This window comes from Desmodus rotundus, chromosome 9 (genome assembly GCF_022682495.2).
Source record: "Desmodus rotundus isolate HL8 chromosome 9, HLdesRot8A.1, whole genome shotgun sequence".
In the NCBI taxonomy this organism is placed as follows: domain Eukaryota; kingdom Metazoa; phylum Chordata; class Mammalia; order Chiroptera; family Phyllostomidae; genus Desmodus; species Desmodus rotundus.
Window position 1 is genome coordinate 84185280 of NC_071395.1, and position 24510 is coordinate 84209789.

At 52.8% G+C, this 24510-nt stretch overlaps 1 protein-coding gene across 2 annotated transcripts in view; it reads left to right on the forward strand.

Moving 5' to 3' along the window:
* SLC39A11 (solute carrier family 39 member 11) overlaps nucleotides 1–23923 on the forward strand; it is a 253919-nt gene extending 229996 nt beyond the window's left edge. For both annotated transcript variants that reach the window (XM_045182203.2, XM_024573427.3), the window contains exons 8-10: nucleotides 18419–18517; nucleotides 21244–21402; nucleotides 22269–23923. In XM_045182203.2, the coding sequence (XP_045038138.2) occupies nucleotides 18419–18517; nucleotides 21244–21402; nucleotides 22269–22347 (337 nt within the window). In that variant the 3' untranslated portion in view covers nucleotides 22348–23923. The remainder of the gene's footprint in view (nucleotides 1–18418; nucleotides 18518–21243; nucleotides 21403–22268) is intronic.
* The last annotated feature ends 587 nt before the right edge of the window (nucleotides 23924–24510 follow it).

Sequence of the window (24510 nt, forward strand, 5' to 3'; positions counted from 1 at the left end):
CATTTTCGTCTGGGGACGCTCTTTCATTTAAAATTGATCCAGATGTTTGGTTTATATGAAGCTATTTGGCATCTGATAAAAGCCGCAGAATGCTGATGGAATTTAATATTCTTTTAGTGCCGGGTGGACGCGGACTGTGTGGAGTACTAGTGCTGCTGGGCACACCGGCCTTGCCTGACACAGCGGACCTTGGGTAGATCAGACAGGGAAGAGTGAGTTGACAAGGTGCTAAGAAATGTAGCCGTGACCTTTCAATGTGGCCATGACCTTTCATGACCTTCCAAGCCACTGTCTCTGCTTTTCCTTCTTCCTCCGGCCCCCAGCTGACCAGTGTGCAGTATCTCATGAACATGGACGGGAAGATGTGTAAACCTATGTTGTCCTCTCTTTGCCCACCCTACCCCCATCTTATGGCCTTAGGATTTGAGCGTTTTTACAAAAATGCACTCAGCACAGATCGGTAGACTTATAATTGGGTCAGGCAGGGGACAGATTGCAGTCCCCATGGTCAGACCAGAGCTCCTGGGTTCAGCGGGAGGGGCCTGTTCCCTGTCTCTGATTCCTCCAGGCCAGAAGTCCCACTCTTCCAGTTGGCCAGAGTTCGACAGTGCCGTAGCTGGAAGAGAAATATCAGGCCCAGAAATCCAGATGTATGCGAGGCTCCGTGAATGTTTTAGAGATAACATTCAGGAACAAAAAGTGTCTACACATAGACGTGACTCAAATATGAGTCAAGTGCAGTTATGTTTAGTGTTCACTTGTGAATAATTCCCCCCAAATGCCATGGATTCACTTTTGCAATTGCAGAGAACTTCATCTCTAACAGCTGAAATTGTTTACTGCTCCGTTTAAGTTACAAAGGTCTTCTGATCCGTCCACAAGGATGCTGGCTCTCTGAAGGCAAGAACCTTAGCTCGGGCGTTTCTGGCACAGAGCAGGTGATCAGTAAATATCAGTTGAGTTAATAGATGAATCTAAATATGCCAGCTGGATGCTAAGTCATCAGTTTCAGAGTGGTTGTACTGGCTAAACATTTTCTGAAAAAAGTAATAAATCTCGCTGGGGCTACCAGGGTGTGCTAGGCTCTAGCTGTGTAGAGGATGCCTAGCACACAGTGCAATTCATCTCACACAGAGAGAAGCAGGTACAGGGAATGCAACAGGAGATGACTGAGCCAGGGCTTGAGCTGGAGGGTTTATTCTCTCTCCCCGCCCCCTTTCCCACTTCGACTGTGAGTCTGAATCACCTGAGGCCTTGCTCACTAGGCTTCATCCCCAGGCTGCCTTAGAATCGCTGCTTTGAGACAAGGCTTCACAGAGCTCTTGAGATGTGCTGAGAAGAAAGAAGAGCTCTCACATAAACTCCGGCGGCCTGTTTCACACTGGCACCTTCCCTTTAAGGGCACTCAGCCTTTCATGTTTGGGATATCTGGTCTGGTTTATCTGCTCTGGACGTTTCCACGTGATGGCTGCTCTTTTGGGCTGAAAGGTTTCCAATGCTCTCTTGCAAGGACCTGGCTAATTTCTTAGGAAAGGCAAGTCCTCCTCCAACATCTGTCTTGGAAGAGTGAGGGGAGGTGAGATTTTTATCTCGTCAACTGTGTTTAGAATCTTTTAGAAATGCTTTAGCCTGAAACCGAGTGTCTTGTTGGTCACCTACAAGGCTGTCACCATGCGAAGGACACCAAATCCATACAGGATTTGGACTTGTGAGGAGCTCAGGAGAGCTGCACAGCACTGGCAGTTGAACACTGGGCATGGGCTGGCCACCTGGACGCCTGCTCCAGGAGAGGCCCTGGGCACCAGAGGGCAGCCACGGAACAGACAGAACACTGGGTGCCCAGAACCCGCATGGGGAGTGGCCAAATGTCATGGATGAACTTGACTTTTTCCCCTGTGGAGCAAGGTCGGGGATGGAGTAGCTGCAGCATCGTTTCTACGCACTCAGAGAGCTACCCGCCCGTTTCTCTGCATCAGAGGCAGCAGAGTGGTTCTAGGGATTCGCACTTGCCATTTGGTGCAGATCCCTTCCTCCCGGGTCCTGCTGCCTGTGGTCTGCTGGGAACCAGCCCTTGCCCCGGGGAAAGGAATTTGGCTACTAGAGGCCTCTGGGAAATGCGCCTGTGAACTGCTCCTGCCCTAGTGATCTCCTCCCATGGCCAGCTGCAACCCTGTTACACTCAGGGAGCCACTAGGGGACACCCAGGGGGTAGCTGATGTATCCCGCACCACCTGGGAAGCAGCCTTCAGAGGAGGCTGCTTTGTCCCAGATGGAGGGCAGCCCAGCTCTGCACACATACATGATGGCCAGGCAGCCCCATTGGTCTGGCCTATGTGGACATGGCTGTCCAGCACAAGGTCACAGCTGCAGGGTTTCCACTTGGAAGGATTGCATTGTTTGCCTAGAAAACCTTAACATCTTCCTTTTCCTGCAGTAATGCTTGGCCACTGGGCCCTTTCGGAGCCTGGCACCGGCTTGCATCTCCAGCAACGACGATACTTTGTACTCCCTGGGCCCTTCATTCGAGCATCTTATGGCCCGTTCTTGTTCTGCCAGGTGCCTGCAAACACACTTCCTTGTTCAGAGGGCGGAACAGGCCCCAGCAGGCCCGGCCGAGGTCTGTGGAGTCAAAGCACACTTGTCTTCCCTTAAGTTCAAGTTAATCAGCCCAGAGCACTTGACAGTCAGCTCCAGTGGCCTCTAAAAGCTCTGGGGTTCTTCCCAATCTGTAACCAGCTTGGGCCATTCAGCTGCAGTCATGCAGTCCTTACACACCGAGGGGCCGTCCGATGCCCCTGGTTGTCAGTAGAACACACCCTCGTTCCAGTTGTGCCTCTCCCGGAGACCTGTGGCCTCGGGGTTTCACGTGGCCTCCCAGAGCCTCGGTTCTTGCTTGTGTAAAATTGGAATAATTACACCTACGTGGCAGAGGTTTTGGGGTTCAACACAGGATGCAGGGACTATTGAGCTCAGTCTGAGCATACACTTGCTTCGTAAAAGGTGTCATGAGAAGTGTTATTTTTAAAGAGGTGTTATAAAATATTATTTTAAAGTATTGAAATATTATTTTTAAAGGTATTATTAAATATTTATATAATGTTTATAAATATAAATAAAAATATGCAGAGTGGGGCAAAAGTAAGTTTACCGTTGTTCATGTGGAAAATAATACAATAATTGATAAATAACACAGAATAAACTGTGTGTTTCTTGTACTCACAATGGTAAACCTACTTTTGCCCCACCCTGCATTTAATATGTTATTAACAGTAACAAGCTGTATTATTTTGCCAGCATTGCTAGTGTTGTGGAATCCCCTTTTCCATGCCCCATCCTCACGGGGGCTGTGCCTCCCCCTCTGAGGATCGCTGGGTTGTCAGCCATGGCTTTCCCGCGCTCTCCCGTGGAGCTCTGCCGTTTCCATGGAGGGAGTGTGGAGTCAGGCCTGGCTCCCATTTGTTTTAAATACTGTGCTTCTACCCAAGACTTTATTGCAAGCAAAGGACTCCCCAGCGTGATGAATTTGGAAAGTAGCTGTTCTGGAAGCCTCCTGTGAGTCTGTTTATTCCTTTAGCAAGGCGTGCTTGGCTGGGGGATGGATGCTTTGCCAGGTAGCACAGTATTCTTTTCCTTTAATGGCGAGCAGCAGAGGGGTGGGCCCAGTGACCTGTGGTGGTTCTGTGATGCCTGGGATTTGATGGCACTTGAATTTGAGCCTCCTGTACTGCAGGTGAAGTCCATTCAGGGGGATATCTGCTTTTACTCTCCCCTTAGGAACTGGAACGCTTGCCTGAACTCCTGCCTGTGGGGCACATCAAGGCTAGCGTCTCAGGTGTGCACCCAGAGCAGTTCTGTTTGGAGCCACACTTGGGCATCAGTAGCAGCAATTGGAGTGGGGGTGGGCAGGGGTCTGGCCCTGGGATTCTGCCTCCTCACTGCACAGAAGCACCCAGGTGCAGGTGCCAAGAGGGAACTCCACTAACCTGGCAGATCCAGGGTCTGGAGGGAAGGGTCCCAGGCAGGAGGGGTACAGGGACTTTACCAATAAGAACCAGCCAAGATTAATGCAGAACATGGGGTCCCAGAGGCAGGTGGAGCAAGACAGGGGTGGGATCCGGGACCCAGCACTATTTGAAAAGTACAGACACATCTCAGCAGCTCTGGGGACTTTGGGGAGTTTTGTCATCCCATAGCAGGACTCGAGACACTGGACAATGGTCCTGGCAGGACTCGGGCTCTCGGAGCAGAGGCAGGTGACAAAGCACCAGGAAGACGAGGCTCCAATCCTAGAAAAACTCAGTGTCAGGCAGGAAGCATGCCAGCAACGGAGCTGGGAGGCAGGGACTCACTTAAGCTTAGGAAAAAAGCGCCCTGTTTGCAGGACAGCAAAGAGGGGATGGTGAATGTCACATTACTGGACTGGAAACTCCTATGTGTATCTTGTGTTAACCCAGGATTGGTCCATGGGATGAGAACAAAGCCTGCCGGTGGGGGTCGAAGGGTCCAGCATGGGTGGAGCTGATGCGGAGGGTGGAAATTAGGCATCTTGAAACCAGAAAGTCACCCAGGGTCCTTAATCATTGCCTGATCCCTGCGGACTGTCTCGCGTCTGCAAGTGCATTGTGAGGGAAGCCACTGAAAAGCACGAGGGGCCTGGTTCAGACCCATCATGAAAACTACCTCTGCCACATTCCTGTGATTATTAGTCCTTTCGGGATGAAGTTCAAGTTCACCCTGCCCCTCACTCCGTAGCCTTCAGCCACACACAGACTTTTTCCAATTTCTTGGACACGCAAAGTTCTTGCCTACCTAGGGGCCTTCCTTCCAGCTTTTCCCCCTTCGCAGAACATGTCTTTGGTCTAATGCTCGCTCCCTAAACTGCTCCCACCCTCTTTCATTCTTCAGACCTGTTTCAGTTGGACCTCTTTAAAGAGTCCATCCCTAACCTCCCTCTCCCTGTCAGATCCCCAAGGCCATGCCCAGCACTGACCGTAGTTCCCTTGCATGGAGATGCTTGCCTGCTTCTTTACTTGCCTTTTGTACGGTGCTTCTTCTTCATGACAGCGTGGGCTGTGGCACTCAGAAAGTGCTCAGTAAATTTTTATCAACTAAATTAACACTTGGCAGAGTTAGTAGAAGATCCTTTTCCTGCTCAGCACCATTTCTCTCCCTCACTTGGCCCATCCTGAACCGGGTCCTCTGGAATCAGAAGTCACAGGGGAGCAGCCACGTTGTCCATGAGCTTAACGCGTCATCAGAACCCCCAAGTGGCCTGGGATAAGCCCCTGTGCCACAGACAGGCTGGCAAATTCAAGCCATTGGGGACGGAGGCTGTGGCAGCCCAGGCTTCCCGTAGCCTTGTCGGGTCTGGAGGAAAGTCCTGGAGTTCCCCTCCACCATTGTTGTCAGGACTGGCAGTGCAGGCCTGTCCCACCCTGCGGCAGGGGCTCTGTCGGCTTCTCCGGTCAGAGAGAAAGGTCTTCTGTCCTGGCCGTTGGCTCCTTTGCACTTGCTGCTCACTTTATGATGTGTTACTGTGCTCGTAAACTGTCTGCCTGTCCCACAAGCCTGAGCAGGGCCTCCGGGCCGCGGGCCGGGCACTTGCACCATTGACTTTACCAGGATGTGGTGCCGTAGAGTCCCGCTGACCTCTGGCACTGGGAGTGCAGCTGCTTCCTGGGTGGGGGGCGGGGAGAGCAGGTCAAGGAACCCAGTCTCTGACTCACGGGCTGTCCAGGGATCCTGACAAACCCTGTGAATGTGGCCTGCGGATAATCTCAAGCTGTTAACAGGCCCAGGGAAATAACCCTGTGGCTCCTTGGGGGCCAACACCAGAGCAGAAAAACCTCCTTGTGAGTCACTGCAAATATTTATTCTCGAAAGTCTGATTGTGAAATCGTCTAAGCCCTTAGATGGCACTACCCCTGGGGCCGGAAGGGCCCCCACCAGCAGCGGTCAGATGTGCGTGCTGACAAGGGTCAGCAGGATCCCCGTTTTAGCCTGGGAAGAGCCCCACGCTGCCAGAAGTCTGTCTTCTCTAAGAAAATGCCAGTGACACAGTCGCAGACTTTCTGGGCTCCCTTGGGGAACTTGACCTCTCATAGCTTGTCTGACTTTGAGCGACTCCTCAGTTTCTTGGCAGTGTGTTTGCCTAAATGGGATTTCTACCAGATCAGCCCTTTGCCTCTCGGCCAAGTGGCTGGGTGTGAAATCTATTGGTGAAAATTCTGTCCTCACTACTATCCAATTGGAGCAGCAAACCGGAAGCAATCATGATGTTGGGTATCTTACTCCTTCCTTCTCTGGGAGAGTCCATTTTATCTGTTCGCCTGCCCATCCTTTGTTCCTCCCTGACAGCCAGGACCTACCGAGTACTTGCTCCATGGAAGGGTCAGAGTGGGTGTTTTGCCAACAGTTGCTTGTGCTGAATTAGAATATAGGGGACACCCAGAAGATTCTACAGGAAGCACAGCCTTCTTGAGAAGCCACTGTGAACTTGGGCACATGGTAGATTCTCGGCCATAGGGTCGCATGCCTGCACCCTCCCGGACTGCCGTCAGTGTGGAGTAAGTAGGAAAAAGCTCGTTCGAAGACTGGGCAAGAGTTCCTCTCATCCATGCTGGATCCCTGCGGAGTGACGAGGAGGTGGACCAGTTCTGTGTTGTTGCTGACATTTTGTTTGTGTTGTTTTTTTTTTGATGGGTGCCTCAAGGTAATGCTGTAGGTCTCTTGGGTTATTCAGATTTGCACTTTTACCCTGCGCTTGACATTGACTCATCAGTCAGGCAGTCCTGTAAATAACAGGCTGATTAGAAGATAGCTGAGGCTCCATTTGAATGAACAGCTTCCCTTAGGGTGGGAATCGCCTCCAGACTGAAGGCAGAGAGCTGAGCTGCACCAGCAGATCACAGCACACGGTTCCCTCGGGCACAGTGGGGGATCTTAGCTAAGAACGATGGAAGTTTTGGGGGGCCAGTGAGTGTCTCATAGAGCAGCAGCAAAGAAGTTTGTAATCAGTGTGGCATGCCTGTCTTGCCAGCCCGGGGCTCTGCCGATGACTCACTGGTCCTTTCAGGGAAAACGTCAGTGGGGAGCCTGCTTGTTTCTCACTCGTGGCCAGAGGTCCCAGCTGGGATCGGGAGAACAGGAGAGGCAGAAGCAGTGAGGAAGATGGAAGTCCTCACTTCTCTTCTTCCCCTGATACCCTCACGTGGTCTCTCCCACTTGGACTAACACACCAGGGCCACTCCCGCCTCCCTCTGACCCTCTTCCCACACCGGCCGTGCGAATGCTTGCAAACATGATTCTAGTCCTATGGCTCCTGCTCAGATGGCCTGTACCTGCTCCTGAGAGAAGCACCAGATCCTTAACATGTGCCCCAGCAGCCCCACTCCTGTGTACACCCCAAATATCAGAACCCGGTGCACCGATGCTCACAGCAGTGCTGTCCACAGGGGCCGAAAGGCAGAAGCCATGCACGTGCCCATCGGTGGATGAAGGGGTGACAAAATGTGACCTGCCCGTGCTGTGGCAGATTTATTCAGCCGTAGAAAGGAGTGGAATGTGGACGCACCACACAGTATGGGAGGACCTGGGAAACACTGCTAAGTGGGAAAGTCACACACAGAAGGGCACGTGTTGTAGGGTTCCATTTACGATGCTGTGTCTAGAGTCGGCAAAGCCATCAAGACAGAAGGCAGATTAGTGGTGCGCAGGGGCTGGGGGGGATCAAGGGCGATGGTAATGGGTAAATGTCGAGTGCATGCTTAGTGGGTGTGGAGTTTCCTTTTGGGGTGACGGAATGTTCTGAAACTAGATAGTGGTGATGGTTGCACGATATTGTGAACGAACTAAATGCCATTGAATTGTACACTTGAACGTGGTTAAAATGGTGAATTTTATGTTATGTGAATTTTGCCCCAATTTTGAAATAAATTCTTACGTGTCCTGTAAGCACACCTCACATCAAAGCACTGTCCCTGCTCACCTCGCTCTAGTCGTGACCCGACCTCTACAGCTTCCAGCCACAGGGCTCTGCACAGCGTGGTCGTGGCCCCGTGGTCTTCACCTCTGGGCCTGGCCAGCTTCCCCTAGGAAACCTTCAATAACCCCGAGTGAGATCTGGCGGGGCTGCCCCTCCTCTGTTCCAGTAGCTCCTGCCCTTCCCTGTGGGTTGCTGCCCCTGTGTGGTGTCCAGCTCTGTTCTTTGCCTGAGCAAGAACAGGAGCTCAGCAGTTACTCGTGGGTGGATTCATCCCTAACATTGCTTCATTGTCGTGGCACCCGAGGCACAGGAATGTTCTCCTTGGAATTTCAAAGCACAAGGACCATTCATTCCTCCAGCTCTCACCTTTCTTTAGTGCCTGGCAAGTGGGACCCCACATCTTCCTGCATGCTCTCCCCGTCCTTTCACTGCCTGTCTTTGCCAGCTGAAGGGATAGCGGGACATTCAGAGCCCCTGAAACTCGTTTCATTTGCAAAGGAATATCATTCCTCTTTGTCCTGGGAGCCCAGGGCTGGTTGTCAAACAGCAGACTGCATATTGGCCGGCAGCTCCCTCTTCCCCGCCACAGAAGGAAGGGGGCACGTTCTGACTACGTGCAATTAGCCGCAGTTTCTCACCAGAGCTCAAAGCTCCCTGCTCAGTTTGCATTAGGCGTGCAGTTCAATTACTCTCCCTGAAGGAGGAGGAGGAGCAGGTGGTGTTCAGCTTTGAACTCGGTCCACATGCCCCAAGGATAAGTGAAGGTATAGTTCGGTCTAAACAACGGAGTGGGGGAAAAACCCCTGTTCTGTGAGTTGTGCATTGGCGAGGAGCCAGGCTGGGGGAGCGATGTGACAGAGACCGCAGTCGAAGCTATTGAGAGCGTATGTTATTCAGCAGCAGAGCATTCCGCCTCTCAGATCGTGCCCAGAAGATTGTTTTGCGGGTGGAAAAGAAAGGAGCCTTTCAACCCCTTTCATTTGGCCTGCCCTGCGTTTTTCGCTGAGCAGCCGTTTTGGAGTTTCCTCTTGGAGGGATTGGTTTATGCTGTCCAGATGTGCACAATGCGATGGTTTTGTTTTTTGGCTTTCCAGATGTTCACAGACAGGAAAATGAGCTTTGGCAAAGGCAGGGGCCTGTCTCTGCTGCCCCGGGAATCTGGAGAGCCCACAATGCCCTCGTTGTGAGGGAATCGCAGAGCTTGAGGTCTGGAAAATGAGCTTATTTAGCCTCCTTATTCTGCAGCTGAAGACACCGAGGCCCAGTGGGGTGTGACATGCTCGCCGCTGGTTGATCACCCGCAGCTAGGAGCAGAGCAGACATCAGACTCGCTAGGACTCATGGGCCCGTGTCTGCATGCATGTCTGTTGCAGCACTGTGTACACCTGGCACTCCTCGAGGTGCTTGGGCCACACTGGTGAACAGACAGACAAAGACTCCTAGCTTGTTCTGATGCCAGATGTGGGGGAAAGAATGAACAATAAATATTAAAAAATGGGTACATTACGTGGTAGGTTGGCAGGTAAGAATTACTATTAGAAAACAAAGAGGAGGAGGGGGTGTGGGGGGGTGAGGTGGAGGAGGGGGAGAAGAAGGAGATTAGACCAGGGTTGAGGGGATGGGGGCGCTGTGGTGGTTTACAATTTTAGATGCATGAGTAAGGGCAGAGTTCACTGAGAAAGTGACTGCCTTAGTCACCTATTGTATAATAAAAGAGCTCCAAGTTTGGTGGCTTAAACCGGTAAACCTTGTTTGGGGGATAGGAACTCAAGAGCAGCTTTGTGGAGGGTCCCTGCTCAGGGTCTCTCATGGCAGCCAGCTTCCCCCTGAGCTCGAGGTCAAGAGAGACAGATGGAAGTCACAGTGTCTTGTATGTAGCCTCGGAAAAGCCAAGTGACCTAGTCACGAAAGAGGTAAGGAAGTGAGGCGCAGACACCTTAGAAGGAATGTTCCAGTAGGAGCGCCCCAAGGTGGGAGTAACCGGCTGTGTCTGTGGGAGAGCATGTGCAGAAGAAGAGGGCAGAGAGGACGGAGGGTGGGGACACATAGGTTGTGCAGGTCAGGGGAGGGTCCTGGGCGCTGCCCGAGGGAGCTGGGAAGCCGAAGAGCAGACCCGCAGATGGGCTGGGCATAGACTGCAGGGTCAGGAGAGAAGCTAGGAGGCAAATGAGGAGGCTGTTGCAGCAAACCAGGCAGGAGGTGGGGAGGAGGGAGGAAGGGCCTGGACTCTGGACAGATTTTGAGGAGAGATCCACGGGATTCCGTGTTGGGTTGAGCGAGGTGTGATAGAGTAGCCAAGAATGGCCCCAATGTTTACAGTCTTCCTTGCTGAAGCTGTCGCTGGCCCCCTTTGTCCACTGCCTTCCGTGGATTTGTGGGAAGAGTGGGGGTGCGGGTTAAGGGAGTGCAGCTCCAGCCCCCGGTTGCAGGGGCCCTCATTTCGGGGGCCCAGGCCATGTTTTTGGGTTTGTGCTAACCCTTTGTAGGCCTTGGTGACTACGCCTGCAAAATGGAAAATGAGCTTATGCCTCTTAAGTGAAAGGAATAATAAATGTTTATGAAAGCACCTAGTGCTCTTTACAAGCAAGTGCCAAAGTGCTGGGAAAGACTTTAGTGGTTTGCAGTGGTATTTTGTGCGCTGGAGAACTAAATGTTTTTGTTGCAACCCTCCCCGAAAACGTTGATCCTGCAGGTGGAGTGACTATAGCGTTCGGCCCATAAGAAACTGAGGTGAAAGGAGATGTCAGGGAGATGAACTTAGGATGTACCCTATGCAGAACTCTAAACCTGTGGTTGAAAGAAGCTACCCACAGGCCAGGTTTGCAGGCAATGCGACTGCAAAGCCCTCTTCATCTGAACCCTCACATGGTCCTCTCCCGGGGTCTATACAGCTGCTGAAACTATTCATATAAAAAAGTCCCAAAGCAGGCACAACTGCTCTGTGCCATGAGAAGTGAGGGCAGCGATTTCCAGCAGGGGTTGGGGACTCTGCAGGGCAGTGGTGAGCAGGAAGCCCAGGGCTGGGGGCTCTCTTCTTTCCCCCCAAATGGCGACTTTCACCCAGGTGGAACCTGAATTCCTACCTTTAGAGATTCCTTATCGTCTGTTCAGAGGCATTGTTTTTAAAATTCCAAATACTTTAAGGAGAATCAGCCAACAAATTGTTGCCGTTGGCCATTGACACTCGCCTCATCAGCGGACAGGCAGGCACAGCTCAGTTTTGCCTCCTCAGGACCCGACGTGAGTGAAACCTGACAACTTTGACTCTTGTGTCCGTCCCACCCCAAACTGTCCTGGAGACGCATCACTCCTTCTCTTTGCCGTGCACAGTATTATTCCGTTGTGTGAATGGAACACAGCTCATTCACTCATTTGTTGACGAGCATTTGCTTGGTTTCCACTTTGGGGCTTTTACTGGTAGAGTTCCTGTGAATCTCCCAGTATGCATCTGCTAATAACGAGGGAAGCACACTGCTCTTGGGTAGAGAATCCCAGGTGCCTTTGGAGTCACACAGGCAGCCTCAAAGCCCAGGGGAGACGGGCTTTGACTCCAATGCGCTTTTTGTGTTTGTGTGTTGGCTTTAAACTGGGGAAGGAGAGCGAAAGGAAGGCCTGGATCGCCCTGCCTACTACCCCACACCTTTGTTCACTCTGATCCTTCTTCCTGGCCTATGCTGGGGGACTTTGTTGGCAGAGATGCCCCAGGACATCCCTCAGGGAGGTAGAGGTCCCAGACACACCCGGGAGGCTTCCCTGCCTGTCAGTGAGGGGAGGTGCTGGTTGATGGCCTGAATCGCCCTCAGACACCACCCTGCCTTGTGGCTTTACTTCTTCCTGGGCTCTGCCCCACCCACTCTGAGGAGGGTGGCAGGCTGGAAGGGAATGGATGGGGTCATCGCTTCTTTCCAGCTGGTGGTAATAAGCCTCCCAGAACCCAAGGAAGGGGGTAGGGGAGGATCCCTTGCGTGCTAAACCAGCGCCACTGAGCAGGTAGGGCCCAAGGCCCTTCGGGGAACATCCAGCCCCTTCCCACCTGCAGGCTCATCAAACACCTCAACTGGCAGCCCGAGTGGGAAGCCGGTGATGTCATCGCCAAGCCCAAACAATCAGGCCTTTCATGGCAGGACGATAATGATCAAAACATTCTGTAAGGGCCTGCCACGCAAGAACGCACACGCTCTTCACACAGGGGAGTATCTGAAAGCAAGGTGAAGCGGGCTAGTCAGGGATATGCTGTTCTCCTTTCATAATCAGCCAGCAGAGGACCCAGCCTGGAGAGCAGGGCTTCGTGGTGTGTGGATGCTCACTTACCAGTTCTCAGAGAAATCCATGATACTCTGCACCCCCTTCCCTGGGACTCCTCACCTCCAGCCCCAGAACTAAACCCTTCACTGAGCAATCATCAGTGGTTGGTGTTCAAGCAAGAATATCCCACTGCACAACTCCAGGGGGTGCCATTCACAGACTGCTACATGCAAGGTGCCCTCGGGATGCACGGCACTGAGGTTCCAAAGCCACTGCCTTCAGAATGAGGGAGCAGAGGCCTGATGGTTTGTAAGTGTTGTGTTTACCTTGACTCCCAGGAATTGGTATTGCCACAGCTAAGCTGCCTAGAAGACCCAACTCCACTGAGCCCAGAAATTCTCAGTAAGATGCATGGGATCAGATGTTTTCCTTGCTTGGTCTGGGAAGTTTTTGGTGTTCAGTTATTTGCTGAGGAATCAAAGTCACCTAAACCGTTGCTTAGTCTAGGTAAGTGGTTCTCAACCAGGGGTGATTTAGCCCCCAGGAGATATTTTGCAATGTCTGGAGACGTTTTGGGTTGTCGCAACCAGGAAGGAAGCTACCGGCATCTATTGCATAGAGGCTGGGGATGCTGGGAAAGGCCCTGCCATGCCCTGGCCAGTCCCCACAATGAAGAGTTGGCCCAGCCGAAAATGTTGATGGTGGCAAGGTTGCAAACTCCTGCTGTAGATGAGTTGTTCCAACCCCATTACCCCTGAGGTCTCTGGTTCATCTCTCCCCACTCCAGCCTGCTCTCCCGGTCTTCCAGAACGGGCCAGACCCTGAAGCATACGGCAGCGCCTGCTCCTCTGCTGGGGATTTGAGCCCAGGTGACCATCTCTCTACGATGGCGAGATTGCTCTGTGTGAGGCCCAGAGAACCTGAAGTATACAGCATGGTGGAGAAGAGTCCCCATTGTCACTGTGTGTCTGGGTAACCTTGGGGCAACTCACTCAACCTCCTTGTGCATCCCTTTCACCGTCTGTAAAATAGGGACAACTAAGGGTAGGAAACACTCAGAAGGTGCTGGAGAGGGCTAAGCTTGCTGCCACACATAAAATGCTTACCACCATGCCTGACACTTAGCAACACTCCAGAAATGGCAGCGGTGATCAGCATCATCTTATTCTAGCTGAGGACCTCAGGCTCCCTCTGATGGGCTTGGTGACGAAAGATGAGCTGGTTCTGGCCGCAGGTTTGGCAGCGGGTTCTGTGCTGCTCTCTGCTGCTCTGGGTGCTGGCTTGTGCTGCTGCTGACATGCCGAAGGCTTCCCCAGCTCCAGGCCCGCGCCATCCTCAGTGAAATGGTTGTGTGGGTTGGCTAATTAATGGATTTGAAGGGAACCCCTCTCAGCATCTCATTCAGCACAGGGGTCTGCCTCCGGAAATGGGGTGGTGATCCGTGGCTGGGATGGAACCCCACACTTGGCCTTGGGTGACCCCCGGGGTGGGACTGGGACATTGAATGCTCAGGTTCCCCCTCAAAAGCTGGCCAACTCGGCCGTCCTCGGGAAGGATTCTCAGAAGACGGATATCCAGGGGAGATGGACTTTGACTCCAGTGCAATTTTTTTGTGTTTGTCTGTTGGCTTTAAATTGGGGAAGGAGAGAGAAAGGAAAGCCTGGATCGCCCTGCCTACCACCACACACCTTTGCTCACGCCATTCCTTCTTCCTGCAGGAAATGCATCCCTCCGCCCCCCCGAAGCTACCAGTCTCTCTCTAGTGATTAAAGTGGTGCCCCTCCTTCACAGTCCACCTTGAATGTCACTTTATTTCTTGGACCCTCTTTCTCTGGCACCACCCTTCTCCCCATGCTTTCTGTGTGCCGTTCTCGTGGCCTTTCGCCAGTCGTGTGCTGTCCTGGAGTCGTTCGTGTGCAGGTCATTTTGCCCTCTGTTATACTGTAAGTTCCTCCAAGGCTGGGGCCCTTCCCGACATCTTCACGTGTGGCGTGAGCTCTTGCACGCAGGAGGGGTCAGTGGTGGATTCTGGAGTCACTTCTGGAAGGGCTCCCAGGTGGCCATCGCTGTCTGTTCTGGCTTTGGTCCTGAGCAGGAAGCCACAGAATCAAGAAGGTTGAGGAGCATGAATTGGAGAAGAAATTTGTGTAAGGTAGGGAAGGTCACAGGGCTGTGGGGAAGGGGGTGCCAAGGCCCCATCTCAGGTCTCAGCACTGCCCCCTTCAGGAAGCTCAGTCAATTTAACGGGAGCTACTGTTTAAGGAGCGCCTGCTCTGGGCTGTGCACTGTGACCAGTGCTTCACCGCAATTGTTCCATCTGCCAAAGAACACTGAAAATGGGGGGGGGGGGTTATACCCTTTTTATAGGCAAAATGAAGTCTGAGCTTCTTGTAGGTTATACTGGGTCATAGCACACACCCAGGGCTGTCTGGCTCACCCACTACATGTTATATCTGTCTCCGAAGACGACGGACTTCTCCGTGCCTTTGTTTTCTAACTTAGCAATGAAGGTGTTGAACAAGGGACCTGCACTGAAGCCCGAGTGGGTGTTCTCTGACTTAACCATGGAGGCAGAGCTGGGGCAGGATGCAGGGAATAAGAAGCAACCTCCCCCATGCACCCCCACCCCCACCACTGGCCCTGGAGAAATGAGTCAGGTCTCTGGCCACCTCTAGGCCTCCAAGAAAAAACAGGAGCATCTGCCCACTGGGCTGGCCTTTCTTTCTGAGCCGCTGGGCGTCCACCTCCTGGGATTCCTACCTGGCAGCCTGGAGGGCCAGCCTTGCACTCAAGCGGAAACTGGAAAAGCAGCCCCAGGCTTGTTGCTTCTGCCTTGGCATCCAGGTTGGAGAACGGGCACCTTTTTCCCTGCCTGCACTCTGTGGCACCTGTCATGGGCCCAGTCCCCTACATCTGCTGGGGTTCACTATTCGTGAGGGAGCCCAGTGCGTTCCCCACTCCCTCCCAGGCCTCCCCCCACCCCTGGGGTTTCCTGCTTCTCCTGGGTCTAAGGAGTGCCCATTGGTGTGGAGGCCACAGGGAGAGCACAGTAGGGTGGTGAGAGGGTGTGAGCATGTCACTGTGTCCCATCCCTGCTGCCTCTCTAGATCCCCACTGCGCCTAACTTAACTTCGAGCTTCCGCTGCCATGGGACCAGCCTGCCGATCTGAGCCGCTGCTGCCCCTCCGCCCCCCTTGGCCCCCCAACCCCAGACACACGATATCCATTACCCCCATCACTGCTGTTGATGCACGTCTCCCCAGTGACCCTCTGCTTTGATGCCTCTGCTCTGGTTTCAGAGGTCCCCTCCAGCCTCCCCAAATCAGGTTTCGTGCCCAGAAAGCACCCAGTCTGCAGGCTGCTGGCATCCTCGGCTCCCAGCTGGGCCACCCTGACATGCACCTCAGCTGGGTGACGGGATGGCAGGGAAGGGGCTCCTGAGTCAGAGGCGGGTGCAGCCACCATCCTCATCCCCTTGGATGACGTCTTAGGTCCCTGGTGACTGGAGTGTGTAGCCAGGGTTGAGAGCTTTAGGTTTAATTCATGGTCTGGAGCTGATGTCAGTGGGGAGAGGAGTAGGGGACTGCAGGGCAGTGAGCCCTTCCATTGAGTCACCCCTAACAGGTACATGGCGCAGAGCAGCGCAAAGGACCATGGTGGACCACAGTGTGTGCGTGTAGAGGAAAGCCGAGTTAAGGGATATATATGACAGTGGAAAGGACGGAGGAGCTGGGGGGTGATGGTGCCCAGGAGCCCTCAGGAGAGGTTCCGTGATCACCCAGCGAGGTGGCACCCTGAGAGCAGCCTGGCGGGATCCCAAGGGTGGGGCACCTGGTTGGCCTGGAAGCCCCATGCCAGAGCTGGGGCAGGGCAGGGGTAACTCGGTTTGCCAGGGGTAGAAGAATGGAGTTTCTGTGCTGCTTATCAGGATGGAGGCTCCCGGACAGGATGGGAGGAGGCTTCCACAGCTCGCCTGGCAGATAGTTGCCGTTGGCACCGCATCATGGTGAGGACTTTGGACAGGGAGCCCCACCTTGACTTGCTGGTGACATTGGGTAGCAACTGTCCATGGTCAGTCTGGGGATAAATCATGCTCTTGCCTGTGAACATAAGGGCAGGTGACGGCAATGGACAGCAAGCCAGCCACAGAATGCTGATTGCACATCTGACAAAGGCCTTGAGATCTGGTCAGACACCTTGACCTTGCTCATTGGAAGACCCTCATTAGGTCTTTGGTTCCACCTGATCAGATCTTCCTGCAGCCAGCCACTGAGATATTAGGGCAGAGATCAGCAAACTACAGCCTATGGGCCTAACCTGGCCCACCACCTGGTTTTGTAAATAAAGTTTTATCAGAACACAGCCATGCTCACTTGCTTACATATTGGCTGCTCTTCCACTGCAGTGGCAGAGTTGAATAGTTGCAACAGAGACTCAGTGGCCCTCAAAGCCCAAAATATTCGCAGTCTTTCCCCGTGGGGTGCCTCGTGGGCCATGGGACAAGATCAGAGCTTGTCTGAACCTTTCCTCTCTAAGAAGTAAAAGGAGACAGGTGCCTTACACAGGTGGGGATCCGAGTGAACCCCTGGAAGAGGCCAGCAAACAGCGACACGGCCGGGGGCCTGGTGGGTAGGTGTCTTCTTGTCTGTCCACTTCATTTTGTGAACAGTTGTCTTAAATGAGAGACACCGGAACATTTTTTTATTAAAGAGTTAATAGTAACTTTTCCGATGCTGTCACTTTGATGAGCTGATGGGTGGATGTTGAAGAGAAACGTAAAGTTGTGAGGAAGGGACAGGATGAGGAGGGTTCATTAAATGTGCCGTGTGTGAGCCACGTGTTAATAGAGCCAAGATTCTGGGGGTCAGTCTTTTCATAAGTGGCCCCTGGTCAAGGAGGCCCTTAGGAAAACATCGACCCTGGGGCCTCCCGTGTGTCTGGGTGTCTGAGCCCCATAGGAAACGAGTGTTGGGGAACAACAGAGAACGCAGGCTGAGGTTCAAGGCCTGAAGTAAAAAAGCTAAATACTAAACACTGAGGGTTGTCCCCAGTGCTCTGTGCTGGAGGATTGTCCCCAGAGCTGGCCTAACGGGTCCATGCAGGACAGCACGTGCGTCCCTGACCCTGGAGCCTGGGGCGGGTGAGCGGGCAGGAGTATGGGATAGAGTACCCTCTTGTCACTGTCCAGAGCTGACAGGTGGATTCCTGTTAGCAGCAAGAGGGACAGATGTGAGCAAATGGACCAGAAAGGCAAGTGACAGTGGAGCTTCCCTTTTCTATCTAGTTTATTCACAGTCCTCCGGGCCACATGCCCAGCACAGCCTGCCAAGTGAGCAGGTGGATCCTCTGTGGCGAGGCTGCCCCATGGGCCTGTCCAGCCAAGGCAGACACTCTAACGCTGCCCCTCCAGTGCGTGCAGACCGGCCCTGATGCTTCTGCTACCTCTGAAAGTGGACATTCAGTTTCCTTGCAGTGGTTCACAGCACGCATGACGAGGGTTCTCACTGACGTGCGCGCCTCTCCCCCTGAGGTCACAGACAGCACTTGTGCCCACCTCATTCTGTTGCTCTCCCTTTGCACCCCCATACCTGGTCAGTGCATGACGCAGGCTCTCCGGGCTCAGCTCAGACCAGCTGACCAATTCACACAGCACAGAGTCCTGCAGAGACAGGAAGGGAGAGGACCATGGTGCGCACTGTGGGGACCCAAAGAGGTGGGATGGGTGGTCCAGGCATGCATGGAGTGTCCACGGGGAAGCTGAGCCCAGACCCAGGAGATCTGGGTCACTGCCTGATAAAATGTGAAATACCGACCTCCGTGCCATAAGGGAATGGAGCCAAAGTGTCCTGAGCACCTCATCTGTGCTAGGAGCTTTGCAGGCATTAGGCCACTGGACCACAGCGACCTTTCGTGGTCAGTGTTCTGACCATGTGTAAACCCTTCCGTGTTACCTATAAGGACTTGAGGTGTGGGAAGCTGAATGATTTGTGCAAAGTTGAACAGTTAAGTGTCAGGACTCGGACCATCCTAACACCCAGCATTTTCTCTGCTGTACTGTAACATTGTGAGAATGAAGCATCCCCAGGGACCAAGAGCCCCCTGGGTCTCCAACACTGAAGGCCAGGGACCCCTGTCTATGGGGCACTCGGTTCCAGATGACCATCTTCATGCGTGTTCTTGGTCTTTCAGGAACTTAGCCATTGGAATTGGGATCCAGAATTTCCCAGAGGGCCTCGCTGTCAGCCTCCCCTTGCGAGGAGCTGGCTTCTCCAACTGGAGAGCCTTCTGGTAAGTGCTCGAGGGCGTCACTGTCAGAGGCCAAGGTTGGGGCTGATGCAAGGCTCCCAGCAGTTCCTCTGTGTCAGCTTCTTTCCGCAAGAACAACCTCTTCTGACCTGAAAGTGAATCTGGACCTTCTGGTAAAATGCTGAATCTTGCACCCCTGAACTGGGAGGAAGCATAAGGAACTCATCTCTTGACCTTCAACCTTTACGTAAACCAGCCCTAATGGCCGTCTTTTCTTTTTCAAAACCCCTCTGTGGGTAGCCACTCCACGGCCATTCAGTGTTACGTTTTCTCTCCCTCTGGCAGGAAGAATGGAGCTAGACCTTATGTCCGCTTTAATGTCACATGCGTTAACTTGGGCTCATACTGCTACAGCCTTTGTCCCCGAGAGTCATTATAGAAGCTTCTATCATGACCTTTGTCAGTGCAATGATTATGTCAGTAGTGTCTGGCAGACGAGGCCTAGTGTTTTCTTTGTCCCCAGAGGGCTTTCTAGTCTGTTCCTTGATTTTACCTTTCCGGGGACATATAAGGTGAGTCCCCAGTGTTAGGGGAGGAAACCATGGCCCAGAGTGTAGATGACCAGCTCAGGTCATCTGGCTCATTTGGCTTCCTAGTCCTGACTCAGGACTAGAAGTCTAACCTTCTGCCCCTCAGTTCAGGGCTCTGAGCCTCGGAACCTCCCTCTGTCAAAACTCACTCCTCTAGAGTGTAGGGTGAGATCATTTAAAAGGACCGATAATAACCAGGATGGAAGTGCCTTCCATCTTACAGGGCCTGTGACCTACCAGTTCTTACACGTGCTTAAGTCGTTTCATTCCCACCCTCTAGGACCTCTTTCTCCACTGTGGGAGTCTATGGAAGGGGGGGGGTGGCGGGGGGCAGGGCAAGGTGGCCTTCATGGTGTCTTTAAGTGAGAGTTCCGGGAGCTGTGACCATCGTTTCACGTAGTGGAACGGGGCATTGGGTCAGCGTGCAGACACTGAGATTAAACTTCGCGGTTCTCACTGCAGTCTGGGCTTGACGTCAAACCCATTTTTTCCAGAAGTGACAAAGCCGAGGCCATGGCCCCTTAGAGGATTCTAAAGCATAGTGTCTCCCCGATGTCCACCCTCTGCTTCCAGCTGGCCAGGGAGAAGCAGGGCAGGGATGGGTATTCCCAGGCCCACAGCTGCCCTGTTACCATCCCGTCACCTGGGAGGCTGGGCAGGGGAAACTGTCTCACTTCCGTTTCACAGATGGAAGGGCTGAGACTCAGAGGCAGTGTATGCTCCCAAAGGCCCGCAGCCAGGGACAGTGGGAGAGATGTCTGTTGCTGCTCAGCCTGGAGCAGGTGTCTGTTGCCCGTGGGGCTGGACCATGGAGCTCAGGCACCGGCTTGTTTCCTCTGTGAGGGCCCAGCACTCACGTGGCTGCCGTTTTAATCAGGACTCATTGGGTTTTCAGCCACAGAGACCCACTCTCACTAGTGCAAATGTGTAAATAAATAAATTGATTGATTTTAGAAAGAGAAGGAGGAGGAGGGGGGAGACAGTGGTGTGAGAGAGAAACATCGATCAGTTGCCTCCTATATGCGCTCCAACTGGGGATCGAACCCACAACCTTTTGGTGTACGGAATGACACACCAGGGCAAGGGATTTTTGTAAAAAATAGAAATCTCACCTTAATCTAAGATGAGGGTTGTGGGGCCAGACCCTCAATATAGACCCCGCCAGGTAGGCCACCTGTTCTACAGAGGTGGGTGGGTGCAGCCTCCTCAGAAGGGAGGTGTTGTGGCCTGACCCCCCAGACATGCCAGGCACAGCTGTCCTTCGGAAATGTCCCTACCGATTTGAATCGGTGTGCTCCCCGCAAATGACAGCGTAGGCACCAGGTGATGGGCGGATGTGTAACTGTGGCGTCCCCACACAAAGGAATGCAATCAGCCATACCGGGAGTGAAGCACGGACACGTGTTGCATCACGGGTGCACCTCGGAAACAGGCTGAGTGAAATCAATCAATGGAAAGGACCACGTGTTGTGGGATCCATTTGCATAAAATGTCCAGAACAGGCAAATGCGTAGAGATGAAAAGTAGATGAGTGGTTGCCAGAGGTGGGGGGAGGAGGGAGGAATGGGGAAAGCTGCTGATGGGCATGGGGCTTCCTTTGGGGTGGTGAGAGCGCTCTGGGGTTGATCGTGGTGACGGCTGCACGACCTTGTGAACGGACTGGAAACCACTGAGCTGCACGCATTAAAAGGGCGTGCCGTGCGGCACGTGGACTAGATCTCAGTAACACTCTTATTCTAGGAAGACAATGTGGGAGACTTGAACTCTGAACAAAAAACCTGGGTGGGGGGGCGGCGCCTGTACTGTACTAGGTTGTGGGGAAGGAAGAGGAGCGGGTGAGTAAATCAGTGAAATGCTTCTGCACTGCCGGGCTCAGATACAGGGTCCCGCACAAATAATGCCCCTTTCTTATTGAAAACTCTTTTATTCCAAAATCATAAGCATGTAATTCTGTAACATGACAGTATCACACTCAAGCACACCATATGACATTTTAGGTGAAGCGTTCAAATTAAAACTATAATGATCACACCCACATTATTACCCTACCAACCACACTCAAGCAGGCATTACTTCTGCTGGACCCTGTATGATGTGGGATAAACGCGCCGTTTTCTGGAGTCAGCAGTGTGCCTGCGGGACTCTCCCAGGTGGTACCTGTCTCTGTTCTCTCCTTAGGTACGGGCAGCTGAGTGGCATGGTGGAGCCTCTGGCCGGCCTCTTTGGGGCCTTTGCCGTGGTTCTGGCTGAGCCCGTCCTGCCCTACGCTCTGGCCTTTGCCGCTGGCGCCATGATCTATGTGGTCATGGATGACATCATCCCCGAAGCTCAGATCAGGTGGGAGAGCTTCCCCGCCCTCATGTCCCTGTCCCTGTCCAGATCCCAGCCTCCAAATCTGCCCTTGTTTTCACTTGCCACTCCTCTATTTGCACCCCTTCCCGCCCCTCTCCAACGTCATCCTCAGCCCTTCCGCAGCTGCGCTGTCTGAAACTAAAGGAAAGAGGAGGAATAGGTAGGAGGTGGAGAGACAGACCAGGTAATATGAGGCAGTGGCATACACACCCTGCCTCTCCGCCCCCCCTCCCCCCCATGAAACAGACTATTATTTTTTAACATTCTCCTTCTCTCCCTCCTCTGTCCCCTCCCTCCCTCCCTCTCTCTCTCTCTCACTCCTACCCTTTCTCCCCCCCTTTCTCCAGATTTTCCTGGGACTGGAATGAGGAGAGAGGGGAGCTTCTGTTAGCCAAAGCTATACATCCATAGTCTCATTATCTAGCTATAGGCCAGGCCTCGGGGGCTGGGGGCATCCTCTCTCTGTTTCATTTTGGTTTTCATAGCAGAATGATTTTGAGGCTAATTTACAAGGCCAGATTAAATAAGGTCTTTAAGAACTGAATCGCCAATCGTTATTATTCAAGCATGGATTCCAGAGCCGCGATAGGTGGCCTTTGTCAAGTTATTTAGCTTCCCTATGGTTCAGTATCCCCAGCAGTAATAACAGAATAACCGTCTCGTGGTTACCCTTTCAAATGACGTGAGTTGATCAGTGTGCCTGGCACAGTGTGAGCCTCGTGAGTGTTAGTTGTCAGCATCGTTGTCATTCACAGTAGTAGGATATTTTCTACAGGGATGGGCCTCGCAGAGGATGCTTTCAGCTTGGACACTGTCTCAGTGCATTAAGTCTTCCTTTCCTTCCCTCCCAGTGGTAACGGGAAGCTGGCGTCCTGGGCCTCCATCCTGGGGTTTGTGGTGATGATGTCACTGGATGTTGGCCTGGGCTAGCGCTGAAGTGCTTCGGACCCCAGGAAAGGCCGCACGAGGACACGGTACTGTGGCTGCCACGGGACCACGGGCCTCTCTTCACATCAAAACATTTTACTTTTTCTCCTGCTCATCTCATTATCCTGACTGACTCTGATTACATGACAATTTTTACTTTTCTTTCGAGGGAGACATAGGTTTTATTTTTGGACTTCCACGGTGTCAGTGGAATGACAGAATTTTGGCCACTGAATGGAGTCTCGCTGCAGTGGGGCTACAGTCCCGGGAACCCTCTGGGACCTTCAGTCTCCCGCACCAGACGCAATGGCCACTCCCCGAGGTCACCTACAGAAGCAGGCTACCCTGAGAGGAGTCTCCTAAGCATTTTTGCCTGGTGGCTCAGAGCAGAATGGCCAGGACATCTCTTGTCTGTCCCTCCTGATCTGGAACTAGAGCATCGTGGACAAAGCCACCCACTACTCTCCCAGGTCCCACCAGCCCCAGGAGGGATATATCTTCCTCTGCCTCCCCGAGGAGGATGCTGGATGGGATGGGGTGCAGGCAAAGGGAAGAAAATCAGCTAATCTCCCTCTCCCTCTTTCTCTCATGAAGATTTACATTGTGAGATTATGGGAATTGGGGAATTGCGACAACTGTGAACACACTGTGAGCCCTGCGAAAAGAAGGGGCTGTAGCTTTGATCAGAGACCTCTGTTCACTGGGGATTCCAAGAGCAAAATGGTTTGTCATGGTTTCCAAATCCCTATGACATTTACTTTGATAAGTTCATAGCCTTCTTTTTGCTAAGAGACTGGGGGACACCAGCCAACTGCTAGAACTCAAACCCTTCATTTACCTGTGGATGGAGCCACTTAAGCTAATTTAAGTGAAGGGAAGACATTTGGCATGTGTGATAGGTCTGTCTCTGCTGGCCATTTGGTTACTTGTAACCTGACCCAGAACTCTAAAGCTACAGCAAGCTTTGCTGGAGTTTGGCCGAGCCCTTAGGATGAGAAAGGAAGAAGGGGTAGGTAAAGATTCTTATATTTCCCATTAAAAGTAAATTTTCAGCAAATATCATTCTGAAACGACCCTAAACAATGACTTGAACTAGATTAGAAGCCAATCTATTCGTCCGTACACATAGCTTCTCCAACAGGGGTGGTGTGACTTACCTGCTTCAAGCACAGCTGGGGCCGGCTGTTCTCACTGGTCACAGGAGCCCCTAGGACCTTGAGCGGGCTCTGCAGACACGGCGGGCAGCCCCGGAGCCAGGTGTTCAGGCGTTGTGTGAGCAGCGCCCGCCCTCCGAGTTTACATGTTCAATGGCTTCCCAGGGCGAACACCCTGCTCTGTGAATGCCCCGATACCCAAAGGCCAACCTTACGCTGGGCCAATCAATGTACGTTTTTCTGAATCACTGACGATCAAAATTGAAGACACATCCAGAGGTTTGATTGGTTGAGGTGATTTGTTTTGGTGGTTGCTGTGTATTTTTATGTCTTTGTATGTAGTTCTACATAGTGCAGACTTCTTTCTGATGGACAAGACCTCATAACTGTGATTAATCTCAATAAAAGGGACATTGTTGTGGCCAGCACATGCGTGCGTTCAGTTCTTCTCAAAGCTGCCTTCTTTCCAGGGTTGTAAATGTAAGAGCTAACTAAAAAGTTACTCCCAGCACCTTCCCTGCCTCGCACTGGTGGAAGCAAAGGAGAGAGCCCAGGTGAGAAAGGCGAGCCCCGGTCTCAAACACAGTACCCAATGCCAGCCTACTGGATATGGAACCTAATGAAAGCTATCTGGAGCTCACAGGACCTACAGGAGAGACAGGCTTGCAAACTGGTTGAGGTCCAAGAAAGCTAGAGGTCTGAGGTCTGGGTTCCTCCAGGCCCCATCACATCTGAGCACAGCTTGTTTGGTGTGCCACCTCCCCAGTGCTGGTGCCTAGACAATGAACCGCAGCCCTGATGCCGCCTCTGCCCCCACGGGAATGGACTCCACACTGAGCACCTCTCTCACCACCTCCTTCCACCCTCCTTGGCTTTGACACCATGAACTCCACTTTACTGACAGATGAGGGCCAGGAAGTCTTACACACCCAGTGGCCATAGCCAGGGGCAAGGTCGGCTTAGCTTTGCCTGAGGATGCAGAAATCAGCCTTCCACCATCCTCCCCTGAGCT